Below are 18,193 nucleotides of genomic sequence, written 5' to 3'. Positions count from 1 at the left end.
TGCCCCTTTGCTCTGTGTGCAGTTCCCCTGTCCCTCAGCCTTGTTTTTGTATTTGTCCAAATTCCAGCCAAGCCATTTTCTCTTGCACCTACCCTTTTGCTGAGCCCTCCACGTCTCCCCTTTCTCTGCCTGACACAGGGTGGAATGTACGTCTTCCAGCTGTTTGATTATTATTCTGCCAGTGGTATGTGCCTACTGTTCCTCACCATTTTTGAAGTCATCTGTGTTGGCTGGGTGTATGGTAAGTAGAACACAAGGACCCAGGCTGTTATGGGAGGGATGGGAATAGCCGTGTCAGCCTCCGGGAAAAGCAGAAGTGCCTCATGCTTCTGATTTAATCTGTTCACCCATGGGATTCCTCAGTCCCCATACGCTTAGCGTAGGAATGATTCTTATCTCTGCTTGGAAAGGGATTTTCCCAGGAAGAGAAGTGAATTCAGTGTTCCTGCTCATTCAGGCAGAGGTTCTGTCTCCCACGCACTGTGCTGTTCTGCCAGTGGACCTCTAGCTCTTTCTGGCTGACACAGACTATGCTCATTTAGAGCAGAAGAGGATTCTCCACGTACGAGTGGCAGTGGCTGCCATTTTATGGCTGACCTGTCATGTGATCTCCCTCCATCTTTCTGTTAATTTAATCCTGACAATTTATTTAATCTGAAATTCCATATACATACACACTGTGAATTAGCATGCATAAAACTCATTTGCATAGTGTCTGGCCACAGTTACAAATGAAATTAAAGATCTGATCTAGCGCCCAGTGAAATCAATAGCAAAACTCCCAATGACTTCAAGAGGAGCAAGGTTGGACCCCCAAAGCTTGTGCTTGCTCCCTCTGTGTGTGCATGTGTCTGTGTGAGAGATTTATACAAATGCAATAAACAGAGCATGGATTCATTGCAGGGCCACCGAAAATACTGCCTTAGGGCATCACTTCAGCTCGTATGTGCTCTGGTTATCTAAAACAGTCCTCATGGTTTCAATCTCAGCTCTAATGCAGCGAGAGGACTATATGTGAGCTCTCTTCTGGAGTTGTCTGGAGAATGCTCCCTGCACCATGTTGTTGTGGCATCAGCCTTCAAATTCAGAGCTCCGAAAACTTATCAACTTATTCTAAGCTCGGTTTTCAGAGCTGGGAAAAAATTACATTAGTGCTTCCCATTTGGCATATACAATCAGTGGGTTTGACACAGCCTGGTTTGTTTACAGGACTAAAGCTGTGCACCTCCCCCATTTTTTTCTACAGACTCCATTTCAACACTCTTAGAAATGAAGCCAGCAAGTGCAAATTAAAGTAAAGCCATTACAATCACAACATGTATTGTCCTGGCCTGACCTATGAGGAAATGTTAAAAAAACAAAACAAAACTGGGCATGTTTAGTCTTAAGAAAAGAAGATGGGGTGGGGGAGGGAGGCTGAGAACAGTCTTCAAATATATTAAGGGCTGTTCTAAAGAAGTCGGATCAATTGTTCTCCAGGTCCACTGAAGGTTGGACAAGACGTAATTGGTTAATGTAAAATAAGGGAGATTTAGGTTAGATATGAGGAAAAACTTTCTAACTATAAATAGTAGTTAAGCATTGGAATAGGCTTCCAAGGGAGGTTGTGGAATCCCCATTACTGGAAGTTTTTTAAGAACAGGTTAGACAAACACCTGTCAGGGATGGTCTAGGTTCACTTGGTCCTGCCTCTGAGCAGGGTCTGGACTCGATGATCTCTTGAGGTCCCTTCCCGCCTCACATATCTATGATTCTATGAATAAGCATGCATGCTAACACTCAGCAGGATAGTGGCTCCCAACAGGGCTGGCTTTCTTCTTCATTCCCAGCTGCTATGTCCCATTACAGACTCCTAAGAGTGCACAGACTTCATTGCTAGTACTACTTTTCTACAGGAGCAATCGGTGAGGTTGTCACTAGGATGTGTTATGATCACAGTTGGGAAGGGATGTGGCCTGTGGAATTGTGAATGAGGAGGCGTGATGCTCAGGAGGCCCTCTGTCTGTAAATGTGCTCCACACCCTGGCAGTGTTTGAGAAGCCTTGCAATAGGGGAATGAAATCTCATTGCCATAGAATGAATGGAATCCTCCCCCTAGAATTTAAACACAGCCTGGGTTTTCTTCCACAAGATCACCTAGGGAGCTTCACCTTGAGGATGCATCCCTCAAACAGACCTTCTCCTGGTGGAGATACAGAGTCACACAGGGATTGGGCCCCAGGGTCTGTTCCCTTTTTAGTAACATGGAGTGAGGAGAGTAGCTCCCTTTATGGGACTCTTTCACTAATTTCTGTAATGTGTGTCCATCTACGACTGCTCTGGGCTCCTTCCTGCATATAAAGATTTACGAAGAACAAGGGATCCCCCTCACCACCATCATGGAGCATTATTCCTCTGGCTAACTGCATGGGTTATCCCTTTCTCTGGAGCACTAGCACTGACCATAAGATACTGGACTTAATGATCCACCCACCTGGTCTGATCAATCCTGTGCTCCTAGTCAGACATGATTCTAAGAGGTGCTGAATGCCTGCAGCTCTCACTAAACTCAAGGAGAGATGTGGGTGCTCAACACTAGACCCCAGGCCTGGAAATGTCTGATCTCTAAGCACTTTTTGATAAACAAAATACAAGTGGTCTTATGTACAGTAGCTCTCCAGTAGGTCTGAGTGCAATGGGCTATTTTTGTTATGTTCTCAACTATAGGCAATTGATTTGTTATGATTGAATCCTTCGCTTCCATACTGATTCCTGCCACTCGAGCAAAAACAATGCACCTTTAGTTCGCACTGGCAGTAGGTCCCGTCTCCTCTCTGTGAGCCAGGCAGTGCAGGGCACTATTATACACAGAGGTTTTGTTCACGCTGCATTTGGGAGGGGAGGTGTGATTGCAGCACATGTAGGCACATCCGAGCTAGCTTGCTAAAGAGAGCCGTGAAGCTGCAGCTGCACAGGCTAGTTGCCCATATATGTAGCCAGGGTCCCTATGTAGGCAGCTAGCCTGTGCTGCTGTGGCTTCACTACTATTTTAAGCAAGCTGGCTAGATCAGAGCTAGCGTGGGTTTGCCTACACGTACTGCAGTCACATCTCCCCAGTGCAGTGTAGACAGACCTTTAATCATAGAATAACAGGGTTGGAAGGGACATCAGGAGATCATCTAGTCCAACCCCCTGCTCAAGGCAGGGCAAATTCCCAGACAGATTTTGCCCCAGATTCCCTAAATGGCCCCCTCAAGGATTGAACTGACAACCCTGGGTTTAGCAGGCTAGTGCTCAAACCACTGGGTTATCCTTCCCCTTTAGGGCCTCATTGTCCTTTCAGGGAGTGGTAACATTTGATGCTGGCTTTGCGCTCACTTTGCAGAGGGATAAATAATATACAAGATCGAGGGCAGTGGGGAATCAGGCCTGCACTTTACTGGGACTTTCTCCGCAGCTGGATCCTCTTCCTGGGGTGCCTGATACTGGAGCTTCCTCTGGTCGATCCCTTTACAGGGAGTTCAAGGCTAGTGCTTGTTCTATCCCTCATGAGGACTTTCAGGGTGTCTATTATGGAGTCTCATCTCACTGGAGCAGGCTCCTCCCAGATGGTTCCTTGCCAGTGTTCAGAAACAGGGCTTCTCCCACCCATGGCAGAAGTTGCTAACTCCTTACTCTAGTCCAGTGGATGGGGCCAGTTTGACCAGCATTGGCAGCATGCCATACAGTATTGTTGGGTGACGCAGGATAAGCCTTCACTGCAGAGTCAGCTTAAGTTATCTGCACTCAAGTTACTCCCCTCGAGTTAGCCTCACTGGAGTGAGAGCAGCACAGTTGAGATATAACACTTGAGTTTCTGAAACCACCTTGGTGCTGCACTCACTTGTGTGTGGGGCTAAGATTTCTGGGAACATATCCCAGAGTTCTTAGCACTTCAGCAAGCTGATCCACTTGGAATTCTTTCCCAGGGAACTGTAGGAGAACATGTCTGTCCTGTCTAGGCACATGGGGAGGAATTGTGGAAGACAACTGAGAACTAGTGGCACTCGAGTGGAGCTAGCCTGCATTCACACTGCAGCGTTGGGCTCCCTTGAGTTTTAGCTTGTAACCCCTGATGGCCTAGCCCACTGGAGTTAAAAGCACCACCACAGTTGAGTTAAGGGTTTGTGTGTGCGGATGGGACTCATGTTAGCGGCAACACTCGAGTTATAACTTGAGTGAAACTTTGCAATGAAGATAAGCCCATAATCAGTTCCTGCAGGAATTAAGCTCTTTTGGAGGGGTGGGTGGGGAGGAGAAGAGGTTTCTAGCTCCTATGATTGTGGAGAGAACCTTCCAAAGGGAAGCAGAGGCAGCACTGTCAGACTGAGTTTGGAGAGAGAGAAGCCATTGCTTCTCTATTGTGACTGCACCCGGGATACCTTACACTGCTCCTTTGGCAAGCAGTGTAGCCAGCCACTGGAGGATTCCACCTGCATAGGAGAACCTCAGGAGGGGGTAGTTGCTGTAGTGGCTTTATGCCAACCCCTCTCCCTGTAGTCTGTGCAGGAGCTAAGGCCGGAGGAAGGGAGCATAGCTCCAGTGACCCCTGGCTGCCACAACACCCCCTTGGAACCATTAGAAGTCAATGCGTAGTAGAGAATCCACCAGACTTGTCTAATGTATGCCAGGAACAGGCCCTGTGTTTGCACAGTCTAGGACTGAGGAGCTCCAGGGGGCAGTTCTGTGCCCTAGCCCCAGCTGCACCAAGCCCATCAAGAGGCGTGAGAGCTCTTCACACCTCACTGGGGTGCTGCGTTTCAGGAGCTCTGCTGTCATTGTGATTGTAAACTCGCAGGGCAGAGACTCTTCCTGTGTGTTTGTGCAACACCCAGCAGAATGGGGCCCTGATCCTGATTGGGTGCTACAGCAATGTAATTAACACAAGAATGAATTACACTTTTTTTTTTGGCCCTCCTCCCATCTTCAGCGTGGATTCCTGGACAACTAATCTTTGCCGTCGCCTCTTCTCTTTCATAACATGATCCCCGGCTGGTGCCCTTTCCTTCCCCTCTCATGCCTCCACTCACTCTCCTGCTTTCCCTTCCCTTCTGCAGCTTCAGCCTGCTGAACAGGTACTTGTGCTTTCCCTGCCATCCAATGGATGGGTTGCTTACAGGGCTCTGCTGCCTCTTTGCCAGACTGCCCTATTTTAACTTCTCTCTGGTTATGCTTTGTAAACTCATGTCTTTAATGCCACCTCATCAGTCTCCCTCTATTGCAGGCAAGGTGAAGGCCTCTGGGGACTTTATCCTGGTCTAAATATTGCCACATAAGGTTTGCATTGGAGACTGCCAGTGTCTTTCCATTTGTTCACCTCTGATGAATTCTCTTTGCCCGTGTCTTGTGCTGGTTTCCAGTTCTTCCACCCCATGACACAGCTCACTCTTGCCCATGACTATAGCATTTTTGAAGGTCAGTAAGCTGGCCCTTGGTTTCTTCCCACTCACACATGCACCACGCACCATCTCTCTGCTTCATTCTTCATCACTTTCCTTAGAGCCCATGTTTCTGTTCCATGGAAGGTTAAGTGTCAACCTGATCTCTTCAAACAGAGAGGCCTCTTACTCTTCGTGACGTTCAGCTTCCCCAGCAGCTTCTTGTCCATCCTGGAGTCTTCTCCTCAGCTCTTCCTTCTGCTTTGGAATAACAGGGACTGGTTATCTGAGGCAAGCATCCACTTTAGCAGCTTTCCCAGCCACTATGATTACTCTTGCTCTACATTTGCATGTGACATTTCAGAGCTATGTCTCTGCCTACTGTGCAGATTGCTTATAATTTAATCTGCAGATTCCCAAGTCCCAGTAGCTCACACTTCTACTCCCCCGCTCCCCTTTATCCCATCCTGAACTGAAATGAGTTTTGAGCCACTTTTGAAATGAGCCAACACCATGGCTGATGAGTTCCGGTGTAGACAAATGCAAAGAAATGCATGTTGGGAGGAATAATTTAAAATACATGTGACGTTGTGTATTCTATATGGTTTTACATTATATTCACTTATCATATTTTTATAACTGGAATATGCTTCATGCAAAAGGTCTCTTGTAAGGTATCATTACAAAGCTTATAATCTACTGAGTGTGATCGTCCTATTTGTATAAATGTACCACTCTTGTATCTGGGACTAGACGTATAAAATATAATTCTGAGGGCCTATTCAAATTATACAAAGTGTGGGCCATTAATGGTGGCCTGGAACCTTAATGGCTCCCATCAGCCAGGACAATTGACTGGAGCTCTGGTTGCAAGCAGGCCTTCCTGTGAGTCAGACTGGGAGGAATGGAAGCTTGGGGTCTTACAGTGACATGTGATCATGTCACATGAACTGGAATCCATCTTTAACCTGGTGCTTTTCCAGTGGGGGGAGGGGGTGGAAACCCAGTGAGAGACAAAGGATTCCAGCCTTATGCAGAAGATATATAAAGGGGTGGAACAGAACAAAGAGAGAGGAGCCATCATGAAGAATCCCCTAGCTACCACCAAAGCTGGGACAAGAGCTGTACCAGGGGAAAGAATTGTGCCCAGGCCTGGAAGGTGTCCAGTCTGAGAAAAAACTTACTGAAATATCTCTGAGGGTGAGATTATCTGTATTCAGTTTGATTATACATAGATTTGCACGTTTTATTTTATTTTGCTTGGTGACTTACTTTGTTCTGTCTGTTACTACTTAGAACCACTTAAATCCTACTTTCTGTATTTAATAAAATCACTTTTTACTTATTACTTATTAATTAACTCAGAGTATGTGTTAATACCTGGGGGAGCAAACCACTGTGCATATCTCTCTATCAGTGTTATAGAGGGTGAACAATTTGAGTTTACCCTGCATAAGCTTTATACAGGGTAAAACGGATTTATTTGGGTTTAGACCCCATTGGGAGTTGGGCATCTGAGTGCTAAAGACAAGCACACTTCTGTGAGCTGTTTTCAGGTAATCCTGCAGCTTTGGGGCAAGTAATTCAGACCGTGGGTCTGTGTTGGAGCAGACGGGAGTGTCTGGCTCAGCAAGACAGGGTGCTGGAGTCCTGAGCTGGCAGGGAAAACGGGAGCAAAGGTATTCTTGGCACATCGGGTGGCAGCTCCCAAGGGGGTTCTATGATCCAACCCGTCACAACACACATGCACTGATGGCTTCTGAATTTGTTTCATCCTCTCAGAAAAGAGATCTAGGCATCGCTATGGTCATGTCAGTGAAGATGTCTGCTCAGTGTGTGGTGCTAGTTGAAGATGCGATTGAGGCTGCATTAAGAAAAGAGAATAAAACCGACAACACTGCTGTTTAGTGGATAGCTCAAAAAACTGAGAATCTGAAGAACTTGGGTCAGATCCTCAACTGGAGCTATGCCAGTGTGCACCAGCTAAGGATGTGGGCCGTGGTTTCCATTCTGGGCTTTCCTATTGCTTAGCTGGGCAGATCTTGGACAATTTATTTGGCCTCTCTGTGCCTCAGCTTGCTCCTCAGTAGGATAGGGACAATAATATCTACTTTTGTAAAGCGCTTTGAGATCCTCAAATGAAAGGTTCTATGGGACTGCAAATGATGATTATGCTATAGTTGAATTCTGCTTTCGGCTTTGGTGAGTTAATCTCAAATTAGAGAAAGAAGGGCAATCGAACTGAGGATGGTAGTTACTGTATAAGTAGACCAATTGCACCTTTTAATCTTTTCTCATAATACAAGAACAAGGGCAGACAGAGAGCAACAAATCTAAAATGGATGGAAGGAAATCTTTTTCCCCCTCATGCACTGTATAATTATCCTGAGGAACTCATCATTGTTGGATAGTCTTGAGAGAACCAAAATTTAATAACTTCAAAAATGGATTAGACACATTTGAACTTTAACAGCATCTGCGGTTCTTATAGGCTAGATTAAAACATTATAAAGGCTCTGCATCCTGATGCTTCAGGGCATAAACAGATCACCAGCTGGGTTCAGAAAGAAACTTCCTCTCTGGGTATGTTTGCAAAATTAGGGGAACTGTCAATGGGGTTTTTATGTCTTCTAAAACATCCAACACGGGTCACTTGCAGAGGCGATATTAGGGTTCATGGACTATTGCTTTGTTACAGTATGGCAACTCTGAGGATGCGCAGGATAAAGGCAGACACCTCTGTTCCTTCCAGCAAAGATCACTATGGGGAGATCTTTAGGACATTCCCTCCCATAATGCATATAATCCTTCCAAATCTGTACTGGGGAGAAAGGGCAACACATGCTGTGCCTCCAGCTTCTTCTCAGCTAGAAAGCAATGGTGACTGGGTGAACTGATAACTTCTTCAGCCTGATTACTTTGTCATTTGCTTGTGAAAGCTAGATCATGCAAACCTCGTGTTCAAGGGCATGCCGAATCCATTCATGTCAGATCCCACCGTGTTCCACTACATCATCCACTGCTTGCAATGGGCGCGCTGGAACCACAGAAAATGGTGTTTATCTAGAACACATTTGGAAAAGGAATTATTAATGATGCTGCTACTAAATATCATTAGTAGAATATGGATTCCTGTGCAGAGGTGTCTTCTGTGTTTTCCTTGCTATTGTTTGGTATATTTGCTTTTGAAAAAGAGCTCTTTCCCCAGTTATGATTTCCCTTCCACTTGATCCTGTAGAGAAATCCAGGATGAAAGTTTTCCTTCACACAATGCACAGCATGTGGAACTCTTTGACAGAAGATGTTGTGAAGGCCAAGACTAGAACAGGGTTTAAAGAAGAACTAGATAGCTGTTGATGGACCTATCCTCCATGAATTTATCAGCCAGGATGTGCAGGGATGGTATCCCTAGACTCTGTTTGCCAGAAGCTGGGAATGGTTGATGGGATGGATCCACTTGATTATCTGTTCTGTTCATTCCCTCTGGGTCACATGACATTGGTCACTGTCAGAAGACAGGATACTGGGCTAGACGGACCTTTGGTCTGACCCAGTATGGCCGTTCTTATGTTATGTTCATGATACTCTATTGACTTCAGCAGATTTACACCAGGGATGAATTTGCCCATGCTGTATTTAACATCACAATGTGTTCCTGTGGAAAGATTGTGCAATGTCACACAGACTATTCCATGGGCCTGTTTGAACCTGGAAAGTGATATCCGTAAAGCTGGTCCAAAAAATGCTTTTTCCCCTGTATGGAAAATTTCAACTTTTCAAGAGAAAAAAGAAACCCACCACACTGAATATTTCTGGCCAAAGTCAGAAATTCAGAAATGCTGCCTCATGGGAGTTTTCTGGTACCTCATGTCCAAATTTATCTAGGGGTGGACAGTGGGCTCCCTGGCCAGACTATATATCCCTTGATATGCCCCCAATCTCCCCCTTTACTGAGCCACTGCAGTGCATCATGGGAATCACATGGATGTGGTGCACCATGGAAGATGTAATACAGCTGGTGAACCCAGCCATAGAGAATGAGGCCATGAGCCATCCACTTCAACTCCCATTAAGCACCATGTCAACATTTGCAAATTGATTTTTTATTATTATTTCAGCAAAAAGTTTTGATTTCCAAGTTTTCAGATTTTAAACAAAAAAGGTCAATTTTCTATGGAAAGTTGACACTTCATGGAAAATTTTGCTTTGTCAAAAATCCAATTTGCCCTAAACATTTTGAGGGAAAATATTGGACTAGCCCTAGGACAATTAAGCTGAAAGCCCCAGGTGTATCGGTCTGGTTACTAGGGCTGAATATTCTTCAGAGAGCCCCTCCACCCACAGCCACACAGTTAATCTCACAGAACTGTCTCTTGTTGACCTATGGGGCACATTACAAAGCCTATGTATACCCACAGGTTTATGGGGGGGGCCGTCAGCTAGGTTAGGGAATTATTTTAGGACCAAATTGTTGAGTGGGTGCCTAAAGTGAGACACCTAGCCATAGGGGTCATTTCAGAAAAATTCAGGTGGGCAAAATGTACTTTCCTTATGACCACATCCCAAGGCAGGGGGGAGAGAAAAGGAGGGCAAAAAGTGGAAGACCTAATGGAGCATGGGTGAGGGTGAAAACCAAGGTCTAGCAAGGGACAACTGCCCTTCTTGCCCCATAGCAAATAACGCCCCTGCACCTATCTACGTATTTAGGCATCTAAATAAGCAGCCTGAATTCCAGAAATTCTGAGCACCTGGAGGATCAAATAAATCCCTGCTGTATGGAATTAGAGCTTCCATTTTAGTAAAGCATAACTGAACCTGGACTTGGCATGAGTAATTTCTGAAGAACAAAAATTCTCTCTCTCTCACTCACACACACACACACACACACACCCCTTACCTCTCTCTTTCTCTGTCCCTTCCTCTGGTGGTCAAGGTGCGGACCGTTTCTATGACAACATCGAGGACATGATTGGTTATCGGCCGTGGCCGCTGATTAAGATGTGCTGGCAGTTTGTCACCCCTGGTGTTTGCCTGGTAGGTACAAACTATGGTGAGGCATGTTTGTACAGGGATCCTAGAATCTGAGTGAAGAAGGGACTTTTGAGAGGGGCACTATTGTTTCATTGAATTGCTGTGGAGGAGCAGTAGCTTCTCCATAATTGAAGCTGAAATCAATTTCTATTGTAAAGCCTTGTCTTAGGTCTAGAAATTTCATTTAGCCTGAAAATTGGCATATTTATTCTGCAGGCAAAGGAGAATGTATCTGCAAAGCCCATTAAAGAATTACCTTGTTCTGAAATGTTCTCTTCTGTCTACATTTCTGTGACTCCCACTAGTTCAAAAACATCTTGTTCCTGCCCCTTGCTTTCCTTAAGTCAAGTCACCTTGAAAATGCACCCACCGACTATGTTTGAAGAAAACCGTTTATAATTAAGGAAAGATATTAACTATTTTTGTCTCATGCCCGGTTCCGTTTCCATTGATTTCAGCAGATGGTATGGGCCTAATCCTGCTCCCGTGAACGTCATGACATTCGTTTGCCATTGACCTCAATGGAATCAGGATCGAGCACTATGGCCAAAATCTTCAACAGCTTGGATAGGCACAAATAGCTTTTGGAGCTGCCACCTGAGGGCTCCAGTGGGAGTTGAAAACAATCAGGGAGTTTTCAGAGCTGCTGCTTGGTCATGCATGAGTTGCTGAGAGCTCAGTGGTTTGAGTGCTCTATAGGGCTGGGTGCAGGCTGAGAGCTCATCTTTCAATGAGTATTTTCAGAGAGGGCCTTGGGTGCCCCAGGGCTCTACTCAGAGCTGAAAAGTCAGTCCTGTCAGAGGCATGACTAAGCCCGGAGTCACCAGAGAAGGTGCCCAAACTGCAGCCCCTGATTGGCTGCTCCAGAGTTTCCGCACCCTGACTACAGAGAGCTTACAAATAAGGAACTTCCTCCTACACATACATTGGAGAGAGAGGGAATTTCCTGGAGGTTTAGAGGATCCATGTTGGAGAGGGCAAGGCAAGGTAAGGATTTGGTTAGGAGCTGGAAAGGTGGGGGGGATAGGAGGTAGAAGAGCACTAATACTCAGATCCCAAAGGTTCAGGGGAGGGGAGGGGTTGGTGAATGGAAAAAGCACAGGGGGGAGGGAAAATTCCAAAACCAAAAAATGTTTCAAAACTCAGTTAAGGCTGGTAAGTAACAGCAGTGTACATACCCATCACAATATTTCCAACTCCCAAACACTTAGGACCAAGGATATAACTAGGTAAGGAGATCACAAATCTTCTACTGCTTATACATCCCTTGTCAGGAACCGTCTCTCACCACCTGTTTCTGACTCACCATGTACCCACCTGCTGTTCTGACTTATGTTCTTCATTCCTCAGGCGACCTTCCTATTTTCACTGATCAAGTACACCCCCCTCACATACAACAACTGGTACGTGTACCCTCCGTGGGGCTACGCTCTGGGCTGGTTGATGGCTTTCTCTTCCATGATCTGCATTCCACTCTACGTCATTTTCATCCTGCTGAAAACCAGGGGATCACTAAAGAAGGTAAAAGAAGGTCTGGAACTTCTAGGTCCCAGATTCAAATCCAGCCCAGGTCATCAGTGACTAAAGACTGTGAGTGCTTCCCATTGGCTTGTGTGAAATAATAGATGGTCTCCATCCAGTGCAATAGAACCTCAGAGTTATGAACCCTTGGGAATGGAGGTTGTTCGTAACTCTGAACAAAACATTATGGTGGTTCTTTCAAAAGATTAGAATTGAACATTGACTTAATACAGCTTTGAAACTTTACTATGCAGAAGAAGAAGAATGCTGCTTTCTCTTTATTTTTTTAGTAGTTTACATTTAGCACAGAACTGCACTGTATTTGGGTTTGGTTTTTTTGTCTCTGCTGCTGCCTGGTTGGATACTTCCTGTTCCAAATGAGGTGTGTGGTTGACCGGTCAGTTCATAACTCTGACGCCTGCAACGCTGAGGTTCTACTGTACTAGAACGAAACCATCTCAGCAACTGGCCCTAATTGAATCTTTTGTTGACAGGCTTAGAAGAGAGGCCACAGATGAATAGAGGTGTGGGGAATAAAGTACCCTCTTGCTCCCAGAGGTGGTCACTGTGGATCACATTTGAGATACATGAGTGGGACAGTGGGGATGAAGATAGGCAGCATAAGGACTATGCTGCCCTTGATCTGTGGCACTGTCAGTACAGCAGTTTTCACGATCGTGAATGTCATTCAAACAATTCAATGCGTAGCATTTCTTTAAAGGGATAGACAGAGGAGGGCCTGGTTCACTGAGGCCTGACACCATGTTGGTTGGTTACATCTGTGTAAAGTGGGCATAAGTTAGAATGGGAGCAATTTGCAGTAGTGTAAAATGATGAGATAAGATGCAGGGAAATGGAGAATCTGGCCCGAACTGTTTGGAAGTGCTTCAAAAAGAATATAGTGAATCAATGGTGTGACCAAATAGAAATGTCTCCTAACATCTACCTCTCTATAGGCACGTGACCATATCTGTCAGTTCTTTCCAATGCATCCCTTTTCCTGTCAGCCCTTTGATTCTCTAGCTGAGTGTTGTAACGTGATGAGAATGGAAGGAGCTGTGTAAGAGAAGGTTCTCTTGCCAATATCATTTGAGACCATGAAAGGATAGGGAAGAGGCCAGTGTAGATGAATGGAGGGATTTGGAAGGAGTGCAGAGAGAAACCAGACTTGTGCATTTGGCTGGAACAAGTCCGTGGAGAGTTTTTTAAAAAGAAAGAGGAACATTTTGGATTGGATGCTGGAGAAAATGGGGAAGCAGCAGGGTCATTTGAAGCTGTGGCTGAAGGTGATGTTGAGGTTTTGTGGGACAAAGGTACCTTAATTTGGTAGCTGCCAGTTTATGGGAGCCCAAATCCTGAAGCCCTTACTCAGGCAAAACTCCCAGTGACTTCATTGGAAGATTTGCCTGTATAAGGAGTTAAGAGTCCATGGTCAACGGGCATTACACAAAAAAGTGGTCAGGATCACCTCCTCACAGGATGGGGCTCAGAGGAGGACATCTCAGTGAGGACCTCCTTGGCTAAGTTCTCCCCTGATCATTCCGTCTGGGTGGCCTGGCATTTGCCTACTGCAGAATGACCTGCAGTGGCTGTCGCTACACTGGGAAGGTTCTCATGAATTTGCTCAGCTCCCAGGGGACTAGCAAGCACCTCAGCCTACCTGGAGTGGGCCAGATCTGCAGTTCTATGTGCAACCGATATGCATGAGTATGATGATGCAAGGCAACCGTAATGCTGACTTAACCGGCTAGTGGAGGATTCCCCCAGTGTGGCACAGAGTTGTCATAGCAGCATCTATCTCTACCCCTCCCACTCTCTGGTGCAGAGAGTGTTGATGGAAAAGGGAGTTTGACTGAGGCAATGCTATACTCCGTCAATGCCTGGCTCCCAGAAGTGTCCTCAGGGGGCCTAGGCTTCTGGGCTTAAATTTCCAGTGGAGATCAGCTGCCCCCAGGATCAGGGGGAGTGAAGGTGCATAGAGCACCCTCCTGAGTTGTGCCAAGTGCAAGTCCTGGATCAGACAGTGGCTCTTAACTCTGATCTCCCCCTTACTCCTTACCAGTGTCTCCCTTGGCTAGGGCTGCCCCAGATAACTCTTCACAAGGTGTATTACCTAACCCTGCCCTGGCCTAGGCAATCTCACCAGGGTTAGTATGGGCAGGACATATGACTTGCTCCCAGTCTATACAAAGCTGCCTTTCCCCTGCCCAGTCCCCTCTTCTTCCATCACAGGGATCCTGAACCTGTGGAGAGCCTTATGCAAGGTCCTAAGATGTCTGGGGGGGGAGATGGGGCCATGGAGGTGGCCACCCCCTATTCCGAGGCCCACACACACTGGGTTACTTCCTTGTGAAGACCTGGAGAAGCACAATCTCTCCCTGTTTGTCCCAGTTTGAATGACAGCTCAGGCTGATGGAAATGTAAATGAATTGGGGAGGGTGGAATGTAACTCTGGGGAGCTGGGGGGAGTTATTCAAATCTCGCTAAATGAGATGAGTGGAGAGGAGAACCCTGCAGTACTATTGCATCAGGGAAAAAACTGGGCTCACAACATCCTTTCCAGCTCAGTCACCTCAGGGAAGGTGAATCTGTGCCCATGAGGCTCTTATTTCCTGGCTAGGAACTCTAAATTAATTGGAAGTGACAGGCTGTGTGGCAGTGCTGATTAGTGCCAACCTCAGGTGCCTAATGAGTTACAAGACAAAGCCCCATTAAGAGGAGAGGGGGAGAAAAGACTTGAGTGAATGGGGAAGGGAGGAAGGCAGAGAAGACAGTGGAGGAGTGCAGCCTCTGGATTGGAAACAGCACTGGGAGTCAGGAGACCTGCCTTCTAGTATTGACTACATCTGTGCTATTAGGCAAGTGACTTGGCTTTACTGGCCCTCTCTGCACAGGGGAAAGGGTGCTTTTATCATCTGGACCAGCTTTATGCAGTTGGAAAGGCCCTTAACACCTGGGCCTAGTCTACACTGATTTTGTAGCAGTATTGCTATTTTGGTTAGGGTTGTTGTTTTTAACTGGAATGGTTATACTGGTACAACCCTTAATGTGGATGCAATTATATTGATATAAAGGTGCCTTTTGTGGGCATACCTTAATCCCCTTCCCACACTGGAATAAGCTAGACTGGCATAAGCACTTTTATACTAGTGGAACTGTTCTTAGCTTTTAGCTGTGGAATCTTCTGAGCCTAGTGGGGCATGAGGCAACTCATTTTCCCCACTGCTGTCTGTCCAGAGCAAGATGTTTGTAGTCTCCATGATGGCAATATCATTTTCAATCATCCTGCAATAAGTCATTCATTGTCCTCCATGCCTTCTTTTCCCCCCAGGAAGAATCCAATTTAAGACATACCTTGTGCTTATGCCACGGGGTTACCTGATGGTATGGCCAAACCAGTCTCTATCTGGTCACAAAGGTCCTGGTGGATTCTCCATCACTGACAATTTTTAATTCAAGATTGGATGTTTTTCTAAAATGTAACTTCTATGGCCTGTGTTATACAGGAAGGCAGATTAGATGATCACAATGGTCTCCTCTGCCCTTGGCATCTATGAATCACTGAGTCCTCAGTCTGCTGACCCATGTGATGCAACACTTCCACATTGGTTACATGATCTTTCGCACAATAGAACTGTACAATCTCATTTTTGTGTGTAGATGTGTCTTACTCTTCCAGACGTTTGACACATGGGAAAATGATCCTCTGGCTTTGCCAATTCTTACCTTCACATCTTTAGTGAGATGGCCATTAGCAGATATTGTACTTCCAAAATAGATTAAGTCATTAATTCTTTTGTACTCTTCTCCATCAATCACACATCTGCCAGTGTTGATAGCATTCTCTCCTATCTCCATGATTTTGGTCTTCTGTATACAGATACAAAGTCCCACTTTGGCTGCTTCTGCTTTTAGATTCAGAAAGAGTCCTTTCATTCCATCCCGGTTGGTATCCAGCATGACTATATTGTCTGCAAAATCTAAGTCTTGCAGCCTATTTCTTGCCTAAACAATACTAGTGTTCTCGTCAGTAGCTGTCAGTCTTATCACAAAATCTATGACAATACAGAAGCCAAGTAGAGAAAATATGCAACCTTGCCTTATGCCAGTAATACTCTTAAACCATTCTGTGACTCTACTTTTGGTCCTGATGCAACCTCGCCATACAAAGCTTTTATCAAATTAACAGTCTTTGCTGGAACTTCATAGTGTCTCAAGATCTTCCAGAGGGCATCTCTGTGCATGCTATCAAATACTTCAATAAAATCAAGGCTGTTTAAAACTATACTCTTCTGGTATTCTAAGCCTTGAGTCTTCTCAAGGTGAAAATCTGTTCCGAACATGACCTACCAGATTGAAATCCAGCCTGTTCTTCTCTGAGTACTTTATCAAAAGCAGTTTTCATCCCATTCAAAATGATAATACAAAACACTTTCCCAGGTACAGCTAGGAGTATCACCCTTCTCTAGTTATCACAAATAAGCTGTTCTACCTTTTCAGGGATTTTGCAGATAACACCTGTCCAAAGATTGGAGAAGAGGTGTCCCTTCTCCAGACCACTCCAACTGCCTGCACATGTAATTCACCAGCACTTCCTCCCCAGCATTTAACATTTCAGCATTTGTTTTATCCTAGCCTGGTGCTTTAACACTCTTCAGCTGGTTTATAGCCTTAGTTCCTTCCTCCGAGGTGATTACTTGTAGTGGTATAGATAAGACCACTATGTCTTCACATTCCTCAGTATGTGTTAATGGTTCTGGCTGGTTTAGCACAGCCTGGAAATGTACCATCCAATGGGTACTCTGTCCATCCTTTGTGGTTAAAATCGTACAATCTTGAGCTTTTCTACACAATTCTACAAAGGTTAGAGCATTGTGATGTCAGTTGTTTAGATACTAGAGAGCTTTTTAGAATCCTCTCTCCTATGTGCCTCCGCAGTGTCTCTTGCTTTATTTTCCATCCATTCTCTAAGATCTCTTCTGGCTAATCTTTTACCTTCCTTGTCTTGTCACCACATATTCTTGTTGCAGAATAGTTCTTTTACTGCTGTCTCATTCTTCTTGCTTTCTTGTCTTTAATTCTTTCCTCTATTCAACTAGCTTCCATGTATTTGGTTGGAGCCATTCTTCTTTCTTAGATAGTCTCATCCCACATGGTAGTCCTGGATGCATCCTCACTTGCTTCTTTGAAAAACTCCCATTGTTTTTCTGTCATCCATCTGTGTCTTTAACTCTTCAAATCTATTGCTAAATTGGATCTTGAAGTGTGCCTTCATTGTTGGATCTTCTAACTTTCTAGTATCTAGTTTTGTTTTTTGTTGTTTTTTTATTTATTTTATTTTGATTGTCCAAAAACAAGATGGTGGTCACTTCTGATACTAGCACTCCTATACAGCCTGGTGTTCAACTGTGATCTTCTCTTGCACCTGCTAAAGGCAACATGATCAAGCTGTTTCTGGGTGAAGCCATCATTTCATCTCCACGTCAGTTTGTCTTTCCTTGTGTGAAAATTCATAGACTGCATAGGACACAGAATTATAAAAACATTTTCCATTGTCAGTCTGTTCTAATATGCCATTTCTGTCCATAATGTGCTCAGATCCAGTACCTGTGTATTTAGATCTCCCATAGAGATAACAATATCATATTTATTGATCTTGCCAAGGACACTCTGCAACCTTTCAGAGAAACAATCTTTGCCTTGTTCATCACAATCATTTGTTAGGTGCATAACACTGAACAAGTGTGACTTTTGCTCGGTTTGTCATAAAGCGAGCGGTCAGTATTCTTGAATGTGCAGATACCCATTCCTTCAGTGCTGTAGTAGCTTCCTTGCTAAATTTAACCTTCCCAATGTTTATCATCTTCTCTTCAACCATGCCTTCCAATGATAATTAGATGGGTCCAGTCCACCTCATCTCAATCACTCCAAGTATACTTGGGCCAGAGATTTTCATTTCTCGATAACTTGTGTCAGTCTGCCTGTGCTCTGAAGTGATCTATCATTCCAACTCCCAATTCTTGACTTAGTTTTAGCGTGAAGATACCCCATTTCAGATTAACAACTTCCTTGCAGATTTGATTCTCCAGCATCAGAATGTCAGACGGATTTGCGGGTTGATCAGTACTAGTTTGTCTTACATCCAGCACATCATGATTCTCCACAGTTGATATTTGTATTTGCAAATCTGTGACAGATTCATCTTGTCTCTGGGATGTTTCTGTAACAGAGCATTTTTGTGAGAC

At 45.0% G+C, this 18,193-nt stretch overlaps 1 protein-coding gene and 1 long non-coding RNA gene across 6 annotated transcripts in view; one reads left to right on the top strand and one right to left on the bottom strand.

Moving 5' to 3' along the window:
* LOC120409342 (sodium- and chloride-dependent betaine transporter-like) overlaps positions 1 to 18,193 on the top strand; it is a 55,552-nt gene that overhangs the window by 30,587 nt on the left and 6,772 nt on the right. For 2 of the 5 annotated variants that reach the window (XM_039547251.1, XM_039547234.1), the window contains one exon: positions 11,778 to 11,948. In XM_039547251.1, the coding sequence (XP_039403185.1) occupies positions 11,778 to 11,948 (171 nt within the window). Of the gene's footprint in view, positions 1 to 138; positions 242 to 10,329; positions 10,431 to 10,885; positions 11,464 to 11,777; positions 11,949 to 18,193 lie in introns of those variants that run through there. The other 3 variants (XM_039547272.1, XM_039547242.1, XM_039547262.1) reach the window with 3 other exon arrangements.
* On the bottom strand, positions 10,296 to 16,771 carry LOC120409356. Its single transcript, XR_005601262.1, has 3 exons — positions 15,303 to 16,771; positions 11,745 to 11,921; positions 10,296 to 10,427 (listed from the first exon to the last, which is right to left on the bottom strand). It is a non-coding gene; the product is annotated as an uncharacterized LOC120409356 (long non-coding RNA).

This window comes from Mauremys reevesii, linkage group 1, assembly GCF_016161935.1.
Source record: "Mauremys reevesii isolate NIE-2019 linkage group 1, ASM1616193v1, whole genome shotgun sequence".
Taxonomy (NCBI): Eukaryota; Metazoa; Chordata; order Testudines; family Geoemydidae; genus Mauremys; species Mauremys reevesii.
This window is presented reverse-complemented; position numbering and strand designations above follow the sequence as displayed.